This window comes from Chiloscyllium plagiosum, unplaced genomic scaffold (genome assembly GCF_037043375.1).
Source record: "Chiloscyllium plagiosum isolate Xiang-an unplaced genomic scaffold, Cpla_swu_hap1 HiC_scaffold_23, whole genome shotgun sequence".
Lineage (NCBI taxonomy): Eukaryota > Metazoa > Chordata > Chondrichthyes > Orectolobiformes > Hemiscylliidae > Chiloscyllium > Chiloscyllium plagiosum.
The window spans coordinates 47,290,149-47,302,554 of NW_028270161.1; the positions used below are offsets into that span (position 1 = coordinate 47,290,149).

At 42.4% G+C, this 12,406-nt stretch overlaps 1 protein-coding gene and 1 long non-coding RNA gene across 2 annotated transcripts in view; one reads left to right on the forward strand and one right to left on the reverse strand.

Moving 5' to 3' along the window:
• The first annotated feature begins 2,649 nt into the window (after positions 1-2,649).
• The window catches only part of LOC122561633 (CD9 antigen), a 47,952-nt gene continuing 38,195 nt past the window's right edge, over positions 2,650-12,406 (forward strand). The window contains exon 1 of the mRNA XM_043713570.2: positions 2,650-3,028. Coding sequence (XP_043569505.1) covers positions 2,966-3,028 — 63 coding nt within the window. The 5' untranslated portion in view covers positions 2,650-2,965. The remainder of the gene's footprint in view (positions 3,029-12,406) is intronic.
• LOC148145889 (uncharacterized) overlaps positions 3,022-12,406 on the reverse strand; it is a 95,138-nt gene continuing 85,753 nt past the window's right edge. Inside the window, exons 2-5 of the long non-coding RNA XR_015761165.1 lie at positions 11,842-11,977; positions 10,678-10,761; positions 10,232-10,411; positions 3,022-3,123 (exon numbers count right to left, since the gene is read on the reverse strand). This is a non-coding gene — a long non-coding RNA (uncharacterized LOC148145889). The remainder of the gene's footprint in view (positions 3,124-10,231; positions 10,412-10,677; positions 10,762-11,841; positions 11,978-12,406) is intronic.

Consider the following 12,406-nt stretch of genomic DNA (forward strand, 5'->3'; position numbering starts at 1 on the left):
TATCCTTATGTCTTCTACAATTGTGTATTTTTATTGGCTGATCATGCTCCAATGAAGCACCTTTGGGAATTTTGCTCCATTAAATGTACCATATAAATACACCAACCAACCCAACCACCCTGTGGCTCAACACTTCAACTCCCCCTCCACCAAGGATATGCAGGTCTTTGGACTCCTCCATCGCCAGACCACAACAACATGACGGTTGGAGGAAGAGCGCCTCATCTTCCGCCTAGGAACCCTCCAACCACAAGGGATGAACTCAGATTTCACCAGTTTCCTCATTTCCCCTCCCCCCACTTTGTCTGTCAAATCCATCGAATTCAGCACCGCCTTCCTAACCTGCAATCTTCTTCCTGACCTCTCCGCCCGCACTCCAGTCTGACCTATCACCCTCACCTTGACCTCTTTCCACTTATCACATTTCCGACGCCCCTCCCCCAAGTCCCTCCTCCCTACCTTTTATCTTAGCCTGCTGGACAAACTTTCCTCATTCCTGAAGAAGGGCTTATGCCCGAAACGTCGATTCTCCTCTTCCCTAGATGCTGCCTGACCTGCTGCGCTTCTCCAGCAACACATTTTCAGCTCTGATCTCCAGCATCTGCAGACTTCACTTTCTCCTCCTAGAACATCCCATCATCCACTAATAATTGGATTGAGGGCAGGTGGTGAATCCTATTACCCTCCACTCGTATGGAAATGGCATGCCAGCTGAAAACCAGTCCACATTATCATGAATAACAGGTACTATAACAACAGAGTATAGCAATTTTATTGACTGACTGGACTCCTTAAAGTACATGAAGTCAATCTTATCAACTACATCAATTGGAGTAGACTGAAATAAACCCTGTTATGATTGTATGAAGACTAAATCACCCTCCTCCCTTCCATAATTAGTCCTGCTGAAGGATTTATGCCCAAAGCATCAACTCTCCTGCTCCTTAGATGCTGCCTGACCTGCTGTGCTTTCCCAGTGCCACACATTTTGACCCTTCCACGGGTACATAGGGTACTGGGGCTGGTGAGCTCATATATCTAGATGCCAATATGTTCCAGAAGGAAAGAACAATAAAACCTGTAAATGATATATACTGTCTGACTTGTATATTTGAAAATGGAACCCCCATATGATCAATACATTGAATTCCAATTATTCCATTTTTAAACCCAATTTTTCCTCTTCTGAATTATCAGATTACTGCCAAAACTGTGGGGTTCAATCCCTGTATCACCCAAGAAAGGCATAGAGGTCTGCCTCCATATACCACATACTGTAAAATGTTGAGGTACACCAAGTATCCGCAAGTGTGGAGACCTGAGGAAGATGTTCTCACCTTACAGATGTTTATAAAATCATGAGGGACATGGATTGGGTAAATAGACAAGCTCTTTTCCCTGGAGCAGGAGAGTCCAAACTAGAGGGCATATGTTTAATGTGAGAGGAGAAAGAATTAAAAGGGACCTAAGGGGCAACCTTTTCACACAGAGAGTGGTGCATGTATGGAATGAGCTGTCAGCGGAAATGGTGGAGGCTGGTACAATTACAATATTTGAAAGGCATCTGGATTGGTATATCAACAGGAAGGGTTTAGAGGGATATGGACCAAATGCTGGCAAATAGGACTAGATTAATTTAGGATATATGGTCAGCATGGAAGAGTTGGACCGAAGGGTCTGTTGCCGTGCTGCATATCTCTATGACTGTATAAATACTGTGATCACAAGAGCAGATCCAGGCTAGGAATTTCTCATTCTCGTATACATGCAACACTTTGCTCTTGGCTACCCTCAATGTCCTAACAAAAATGCAGAAGAAAGTGGACTGTAAGTGAGCAAAAAAAATCTGAGGCCCTTAGTGTACAGAAGGCACAGCTACCAATAACGAGGATGTTACATTGATGTTGAAGGCATTTGATTTTCCATTTTTGATTCCAACTGTCCAGCCACATTGGAGGCTGGCTTTACACAGTTTTGAATAATGCCGGTCCGAATGAAATGTTAATGGCTGAAAACACAGTGAGACAGTGAAAGTACTGGTTCGACCCTTAGCGCTCACTGTTTTAAGTGTATCCGAAACAGAAACTCCTCTACGTAACTGGGCGGAGTGTGCTGGCTGCAGAGAAAGCTGCTGTGTGGGGGCTGCCACCATCCTCTAGAAACTCTGTCTGCTGCCTCACCCAGAGACTCCCAACACAGTGTAAAGTCGGCCGCGGACGCATTTACGCATTATTGACTTTGCGCAGGTGGCGAAATGGAGACACTTATTTCGACACAGCCACCGTTTCGTGTAAATGACACACTGGTGAATAAAGATTCTCCCCGTGACTAAGGGGCAGACAGAAATGGAACCGTACATTACACACCCACACGCTCTCCCTCCCTCACACGCACCAACCACTCCCTTCCATTTCTTCCTACTAGCCCCGTCTCGTATATGATGCATCTCGGATCTAAGAACAGAATCAAAACATCTCCATGGAAACTAATTTCCAGGGCTGCCACTGCAGACGTCAGTTGCCACCGCGCCCTGATTCTTCGTCGGAGCAGTGGGTGGGATAGACAAAGATTGGACTGTACGGGGTTTTTTTGGGGGGGGGGGGGGGGGGGGAATGAGGGTGTGCTGCAGTATCTACAGCCTGAGGTGTCTCTACACAGCCTGGCTGTACAGGGAGGTAAAGCCAGGGATCTCACACGTTGAGAACACTCCAGTTCCTCCCTCTCTCCATTCCTACACCTGAGACCAATCTAGCCAAGGGCGAGGTCGCATTCCGCGCTTGCGCTCTCTCCCTGCAGTCTGCTGACTTCTCGGAGCGCAGGGAAAAACAACAACATTTCAGTCGGAGACTATCCCCGGTGATCCACGCTCCCTTCCCCCCCTCAACTCCAATCTCCTTCGCGACTGTGAAAGAAAAACTCTCGGTTCCCACTTCCTCCCCCCACCCCCATATCATCAAGTATCAAAATGGTGCACGGTGGCATGAAATGCATTAAGTACCTTTTGTTCGGCTTTAATTTCCTCTTCTGGGTAAGTTTGACCGATTGTGTTTATTTTTCTCTCTGCTCTTGGCTTCGTCGTTTCGGGTTTAACAGAGAGAGTTTTGACTGCCCAAATATTACTGTCTGCAGGTGGAAGAAAATAATTTCGATTTGCATGTCTTCTACCTCCCCACCTTAACCCTGTTTTTTTCTAAAAAAAAAGTTGCTTTGAAATCTAGTCGAGTTTTCTAACAGTTTTGTTTTGATCTGTAGTGAGATGTGGCATTTTCACTAACTTTTGAACTCTGATTTTTTTTTTACCGTTGCTGAGTTCCTGCAAATTTTTTTTCTAACTCAGTGGTTCTGTGTGAGGTGGGAAATCGGTTAGATCGGCACTGTTGTCTGATGGAAATCTTTGGGTGGGGGGAAAGACAAACATGGCCTCACCTGTTCACTATCAAGACCTGTTCATTGGAAAGTTTGGATTGGCCGAAAATTGGAAGTGCTGCAAAATTTTCTTCAGTCTTAGAAGCCCTAACTTAAAACTTATTTTTTTTTTATTTGGACTGGTCTGTGCTTGGCATGTATTTTACAACACCTATTACATGCTCTATGTAAGTGTCGTATACCTATGAAGTATATTGATTGCTTTAATTTGGCTATTGTGCACCCAAGTTGTGATTTGCTCTTTTTTGGAGTTACACCTGAAATGTTGACTTCTCCACCTTCAATGCTGCCTGGCTTGCCATGTTCTTCCAGCCTCTTGCTTGTCTACCTTGGAATCCAGCATATGCAGTTTTTGGTCTCTAATTCTACTCTATTGCCTTCAATTTCTATGTCCATTTCTCCCATCACTCCCTCCCAAAAGCCCCCCTTCATGCCTTGGGTTTTGCCAGATGTAGGAGAAAGTTTGGTGCACCGACCTTTACACCGCTGAGGCTAAACGCCAGCTCGCGGGCACCACCTCCTACTGCCCCCTTGACCATGACCCCACCTCCCACCACCAAACCATCATCTCCCAGACCATCCAGAACCTCATCACCTCAGGGGATCTCCCATCCACTGCCTCCAACTTCATAGTCCCACAACCCCGCACCGCCTGTTTCTACCTCCTGCCCAAAATCCACAAACCTGACTGCCCCGGCCGACCCATTGTCTCAGCCTGCTCCCGCCCCACCGAACTCATCTCTGCATATAGAAGGGCTTATGACCGAAACGTCGATTCTCCTGTTCCTTGGATGCTGCCTGACCTGCTGCGCTTTTCCAGCAACACATTTTCAGCTTTTGCCAGATGTAACCAGCTAGCCATTCTAACTGATTTTCACCAGCTATAGGGTTAACCTTTCTTTAGAACATGAGAACTAGGAGCAGGGGTAGGCCATCTGGCCCTTTGAGCCAGCTCTACCATTCAATAAGATCATGCCTGCAACTTTTTACCATTCAAGTAGTAATCCTTTTTACTGTTAGTCCTACCAAAATGGTAGTACTTCACATTTATTAACATTGTATTCTATCTGCCAGACCTTTGCTCACTCACTTAAAGTATCTATATTCCTCTGCAAAGTTTCAGTCCTCTGCACACTTTGCTCTGCTACTCATCTTAGCTTTAGCACACACTAAATGCCCCTCAAAAGCAAAATAATGCTGATATGAAAAGATTGGAAATAAAAATGGGAAGTGCTGGAGCAATTCAGTTCTGGGAACATCTGAGGGGAAACAACAGTTAATGTTTTGAATCCAATGATTCTTAGTCCAAAGAATAATCAATGCTCACTCTTTCTCCCTTCACAAATGCTGACAGACCTGGGTTTCTCCAGTACTTAGGAGTGATGGGATGATAGGTTTTATTCCAAATGCTATGTTTGCTGACCTATGTTGGCTCCTTTTTATTATTGAACCCCTTGGTGTTAATACTTTGAAATCCTGAAAGTGATTGGTAAGGATATGAAAGATTATTTGCCTGGAAATGAGATTATTTGTCCAGACAAAGGAATTTAGAATAAAGATACAGTTCAAGAGTAAAGGGTTCCTGGATTCTGACTGGGAAATCAATTTTTAAATATTAGAGCGCAGTGAATCTTCTAAATATACTCAGAAGAATATTTAAATTCTGGGATCTCAAGGAATCAAGGGTGTGGGTTTAAAATAAAAAGATTTGAGATAGGTGGTCAAACTTAAATGGTGGAGCATGTTTGAGCTTTATGGTGTACTCCTGAGGAGAAAGTGAGGTCTGGAGATCAGAGCCGAAAATGTGTTGCTGGAAAAGCGCAGCAGGTCAGGCAGCATCCAGGGAACAGGAGAATCGACGTTTCGGGCATAAGCCCTTCTTCAGGAACTCCTGACCCAATTTCTTAGGTTTGTTTACTTCTAACCTCCTCTGTTCCTAAAACCATACAAGGCTTCAGCTTTCCTTCAACTCTGATCTCTTTTAAAAAATGCCTCATTTCCTTTGCTTCACCATTGGCAACAATGCTTTCACCAAATAGTTTTGAAGCTCTGATACATTTCTCTCTCCAACTTTAAAAAGTACTTAACATTAATAAATCAAGCTTTTAGTCTTAACTACTAATATTGCCTTTGGATCAATGTCAATCTTGTCTGTTTGTACTTATAAGTTGTTCTAAGGCAATTCATATTAAGTATCCCAGATAGCTGCGAATTGTCTGTTTTAAACTAAAGCAAAAGTGAAGGTCACGTATCTCCCTGTGTCAGCGTGGGTTTCCTCCGGGTGCTCCGGTTTCCTCCCACAGTCCAAAAGATGTGCAGGTCAGGTAAATTGGCCATGCTAAATTGCTCGTAGTGTTAGGTAAGGGGTAAATGCAGGGGTATGGGTGGGTTGCGCTTCGGCGGGGCGGTGTGGACTTGTTGGGCCGAAAGGCCTGTTTCCACACTGTAAGTAATCTAATCTAATCTAACAATCTTCTAATTTGTCTCCACTCCTGGATTTTTATGTGGTGATTTTTCTTTTAATCCAGAAGTTGCAGCCTTTGGCAAATGGTCTACTTGTTTGTAATGAGTGGTGCAAATTAGTGTCCCTTTGACAAGGTGAACAATGTATTTTTTCAGAGGGAGGGTGGTGGTGTAGTGTTCCCAATTTGAAGTCAATTTTCTTGAATTTTAGTACAGTTTTTGCCTATTGCTTCAATCTCTCTTATTAAAAAGACAATGGAGTACAAAGATTGAAAATCTAAGTTTCATTTTTGTGCTGACACTAAAAACGTGACAGTGGAAGCTGTCAGTTAAAAATAACTGGGATAGAGAAGGGTGGGAACCAACTCCTATCTATTTAGGCTGTAGCTATAGTGTTAACTTGGTGCATGCTGAAATCACCTTGTGTTTTAGAAATGTGCATGAAAGGTATTTGGGGTTCTTATGCAGTGACTGTATCTTTACCTCTGGATCAAAAGGCCCAAGGTTGAATTCCAACTGCATCAAAGGGTGTATCATAACGTGTGAAGAAGTTCATTAAAAACATCTAGAAGGGATTCAGATTTACTGCAGGGCCAGGTTAAATTGGCCATCAATAGGTTCAGGTGGTGTCCCATGAAGGGCGTTGTAGCACCCGACTGTCTACCTGTTTTCCTGTCATTTCCTGACGTGTTCAGGTGTCTGAAAAAGGAGTAAGCAGGGTCCACCAGGCAATAGAGGCCTTTAGGGATCAGTGGGCTCAGTGCATAATCACCCTTGCTAATGTGATTTTAAAGTTTGATAAGCTTCCATTGCTGTTCTATAAACAAAAGCCAGAAGGTTAACTGATGGGTTTTTTTTGTAACTGTGCCCCACTGTGTCTCACCAGTTTAATGTTTTACTCTGCCTGAATGCCTTTGCCTCTTTCGATCAGGGATGGGCAGTATAATGTAGCTTTGATTGTGTTTCCACACTTTCCCAAGAGTCTTGTTTTAAAGTTTCCATTAATATTATTAAAGTGAAGTATTTAAATCTTGTATGACCATACCTCCTTATGTAGATAATTTTATACCTAATTAAATTTGGGTCTAATGATATAATGTTTCTTAGACAATCAGAAAACTTGAGTCATCCCATGTGTTCCTTAGTGGGTTGGCCTTTATGAGAATATAGTCTTCACTTTAAATTTTGACTGGGTTATCTGGAAAAGTTTCAGACTTAAGATCATACTTCACTTGGCTTGTCGTAGGGGCTGCAGTTTAGCCTCAGATAATGATGAAAAGGAGGGGAGAGATGAGAAGCATCAACTAAAAATATTTTTTAACTTTTTTTTGTCACCCTTGTATTTTAAGGGATCAAGTGATTGTTTATTGCACCTTCTGTCATTGAAGATAGGCTTTTAAAATCTGAACAGTCTCTTAGTGGGAGATAATTTTATATTTTACTGTTATGCATGCATTACAACATGATAAAGTTTTACCTTTATTGGTCAAAAGTTAGTGCAATCATTATATATTTAGGCTTGAGCTGTTTGTTCTGAGTTCAGAAAATCAATTTAGATAATAAAATTTAACATTTTTGTAAGTGACAGTTTACTGTTAACAAGTTGATGAGGTAAATGTCCTATGCTAATATTTGCCAGAATTATCAACAGAAGCATAGTTAAACTGCTTACCAGTAATGAGTGCACCAAATCAATTGTATAGAATTTTAGCATGAATTGATCTTGCCAGCATGACCTTCAGAGATGACCTTGCCCTGAAAAGAACTATAATGGAGATGCTTTTGTTGCTGATTGTTTAATTATATTCTAGTTTATAATAGCAACAGATCAACTTTAAATGCAGAGTATAGTGTAAAATACTTGAGTGAATTTCTACTTTGCCAAACCAACTATTGAGAATGGTTCCTGAGTACCCAACTTGTGTGCATTTTGCAAGTCTTAAGTGACACAGGTGCAAGCCTAAGTTAAATATCACCATGGAGAGCTTCAGGATTGTTTACACGTTTTTAATTGTTTTGCATCGGGCTAACAGTTTTCTGATCATAGAATCCCTACAGTGTGGAAACAGACCCTTTGGCCCAACAAGTCCACACCGACCCTCTGAAGAATAACCCATCCCCCTACTCTGTTATCCTATATTTACCCCTGACTAATGCACCTAACCTACGTGCTGCTGAACACTGGCCAATTTAGCATGACCAATTCACCTACCCTGCAGATCTTTGGAATGTGGGAGGAGGCCAGAGCACTCGGAGGAAACCCATGCAGACACAGGAAGCATGTGCAAACTCCACACAGTCGCCAGAGACTGGAATCAAACCCACGTCCCTGACACTGAGGCAGCGATGCTAACCACTGTGCCGCCCATTCATCTATTGAAATCTGTGCTTGCTTTTCAGTTAATATTGTTTCACAAAGCTGGTAGTTTGCAGGTTGAGACATGGGTTCTTGTCTGGCAGCTGGTTCTGTTTACATTGTTTATCAGCAACATAAGGTGTTCATTGTTCACACAAGGGCATGGTGCACTGAAAGTTTGCAGCAGTTGTGGGTGTGCTGGTGTGAATTGTCCATTTACCTCTGAATGATGGTCAAGAGTCTGGAACCTACCTTTAAAACACAATTTTCTTTAGTGCCCTAAATCTAGATTATATGCTTAGGAGTGCAGACCTTAATTCCTTATTCATTTTCATACCCAGAACATAGTTATTCAGTATCAAAGAAATATTTTTTTCTGGAAAGTTACTAAAGGGGCCAAGCAGAGCCCTTTTTCTTTAAAAAAAGAACTTCTGGCCAGGGTTGTCCACTGTGCAGCCTAAATGGTTGGGAATAGATCATTCGTAAGAGTTATAGCTCTACTATTTATGGGCGGCGTGGTGGCACAGTGGTTAGCACTGCTGCCTCTCAGCGCCAGAGACCCGGGTTCAATTCCCGACTCAGGCGACTGACTGTGTGGAGTTTGCACATTCTCCCCGTGTCTGTGTGGGTTTCCTCCGGGTGCTCCGGTTTCCTCCCACAGTCACAAAGATGTGCGGGTCAGGTGAATTGGCCATGCTAAATTGCCCGTAGTGTTAGGTTAAAGGGGTAAATGTAGGGGTATGGGTGGGTTGCACTTCGGCGGGTCGGTGTGGACTTGTTGGGCCGAAGGGCCTGTTTCCACACTAAGTAATCTAAAAAAAATCTCTATTGTATAGGTTTGAAATGGGAGCCAGTTTACAGTAAATGTACAAATGAGATACTGCAAATTCAGGTAATCTGAAATAAAAGTAAATGGTAGAAATATTCAGTGGGTCAGGAAGCATCTGTGAAGAGCTCAATAGAGTTAACATTTAAGGTCAGCAAACTTCTGCCAGTTTGTTCAGGCATTTTCTGCTTTAATTTCTGCAAACTAAAATATTCTCACTAGTAATTGGTCTAAACTAAAACTTCATGTGGTTTAGCTTAAAATTTGATTTTTGATGGCCAGTGATGTGATAAATACCATGTGATATCTAACAAGTAATGTAAGATTTCATGCATGTGGGTGGCTATGTGATCCCTCTTTTTAGAATTATATATAGGAGCCTTTTGCTCCATTTGTCTCATTTTTTTTAGTTGCAAGATGGCCACTCTGGTAGCGAATGAGGAGTGGACACTCAGCTCTCCTGGTTATGGGCATGATCCGCTGAATTTACCAAAAAACTGAAAGAACTGTGGATGTTGGAAATCGGAAACAAAAACAGAAACTGCTAGAAAAACTGAGCAGCTCTGGCAGCATCCGAGGAGCAGGAGAATCAATGTTCCGTTCATCCTGATGAAGGGCTTGTGCCCAAAACGTTGATTCTCCTGCTCCTCGGATGCTGCCTGATCTGCTGTGCTTTTCCAGCACCACACACTCTACTCTGATCTCCAGCATCTGCAGTCCTCACTCCCTCCTAGCATCTATGGAGGGAAAGTAGAATCGACACTACTTTAGAACTTCTAATCTCTTTATGATGTGTTTCAACTGTTAAAGCTCCTTTAAGTTGGATTTTCCTGGCATTTTGGTTGTTAAATTCAAAAGTCTTATTAATTTCTCAGATTTGAAATTGTCCCATGTGTTAAAATAAGGGATTTGCTGTCCCTTTCTACCAGATGTGGCCAATTAAGTTGCACTAGTGACCTAGTCAATGTTGAATGTTGTGCAGCCATTATTAAGCATTGCTGCTGTTTAGCAGTCTGGTCAATATTTGATACTTTTCCAACACGTTGGACAAAACTCTAAATTCCTGACCCATCAATAGTGCTATCGTGCAGCATATGCTGAGTAATAGCCAATTTTCTAATGCCCAGTTTCAGTTCTACCAGAGTGATCCAGCTCTTCACCTCATCACAACTTCAGTTCACACGTGGACAAAAGAGCTGAATTCGTGAATGGATGTTCTCCCTGTCCATATGATCAGAAATGGGGATGTTTGCTGCTGATTGCAAAATGCTCAGTATCATTCATGACGACTCGGGTAATGCTGCCGTCTGTAGCCAAATGCAGCAAGACTTGGACAATATCTAGGAATAAAAACAGAAAATCCTGAACAAACTCAGCAGATCTGGCAGTACCTGTGGAGAGAAAAACAGCTAACATTTCAAGTCCAACGTGATTCTTCTGATCCTTTACTGCTGCGCAAATAATGGGGAGCTGTCTTCTTGAACCGTTGTAGTCCCTGACTGATAGGTAGGCCCACAAGGTTATTAGGAAGGATGAGGATTTTGACCCAGTCACCAAGAAATTATATAGCTCAGAGTTAGGTTCATGAATCATTTTGTTAAAGTACCTGTTCAAGACAGTGCAGAATCCCTGATGGACTTGACCTGAAAGTCTCTCTCGATTTGTCCTAGAGATCGTATTTTGTGGTAGTCTGGAATATAAACCTCTTACAGACAGTTTAGTTTAAATTATTGTGTATATTTACCAATGGTATCTATGTTACATTATAACATATATACCTACAAGTCAGTCTTGAGCTAAGGTTCTAAAACTATTAGCAGAGTAGCAGCGCCAGCTCTTACCCCTGAGAGCTTTCTCAGGCTACTCTCCTTATTGCTGCAAACAAGCTGTCTTCATATAGAAATTGGTATTAAAATTACAAAACTCCACATGTCCTTAGTTAAATAAGCAGCATAAAATGGCAAAAGTTTGCAGAGAAAAAGAAACTAATTGACAGGTCTGTGTACGCTTGGCTAATTAAGCTATATGCACATCAAAGTGGGAACCCTTGATCAAGCCAGGCCAAATGGCCAATTGCTTTGGCTAACTAACCTTCCCTTTTAACACTACATCATAACGAGGGACTAGTTGAAACTATGTGGGAAAGGTCATGAGGTAACTTTGCTCAACTAGCATGCCCAGCTTGTAAGGGTAATGAGACATTCACATTCCAGATCAGTCTAGATGAGGGAGCTGAGCTTCATTAATTCAAATCTGCTCAGTGTGATACACATGAACAGGTATTGGGATTGTTCTATTACGTGCATATTCCACTCAGCTTATTAAATTACAAGTTCTTTTCCTATTGAGTGAGTTTTAAGAGTCTTCGATTTATAATCAGAATTTTAGTTATCCGACATGCAACTGTGAAGCATGCGCAATCTTCCAGCCCCTGGCATGAGAAGGAAGTACTGCCACATGTTCCACAAGTGAACAAATGTTATCACCTTATTTACACTGATCCATTGATATTAAGAATAGATTAATTCTTCTCAATTCTTCTGAACAAATGGCTCCCCCATTTCAAGTGCTTTCCCGTGTCTCCTGTAGCAAATGTGTCACATGTAAGGCTACAAGCTTTCTCCGTTTGGAGGGAATCCGCACATGGCTATGATCATATGCTGCTCTTTCTTTCTATGTGGTAGAGGTTATGGGTTTGGAAGGTCCTATCAAAGAAGCCACAGTGAGCTACTGCAGTGCATCATTTGGATAATGAACACTGCCACTCTACCTGTAATGGTGGTCCTGAATGTTGAAGGTGGTAGTTGGGAGCCTAGTCAAGCTTTGTCCTGGATTGTGCCAAGCTTCGTGTCTTCCTGGAGCTGCAGCCATCCAGACAAGTGGGAAGTATTCCATCATACCTTCACCTTTGTAGAAAGGGGAGATGAATTATTTGGGGTAGAGTGCTCAGTCACCTGACCTGTTCATATAGTTGTATTTATGGTTAGCCTGGTTCAGCTTATGGTGCATGATAAGCCCCCAGACATTGATATGGGACTTGAGCAAATTGAATGTCAAGTGTTGATAATTAGAATTGTTTTTTAGTTGATCATTGCCTGCCACATGTTGCAGGGATGTCACTTTCCACTTAGATATTGTTCAAATATTGCTAGATGTGGACATGGACTTGTTCAGTATTGAAGAACCTCGGTACTGAACATTGTACAAGCATCACAAACATCTCCGCTTCTGGCTGTGCTTTGTGTGAATCCAAACAGTGGATTGTTTTACCCCTGGTTCCCACGTATGCCTTAATAGCCTACTTGCATAAGTGCTGTCTTGACGTCAAAGGCAGG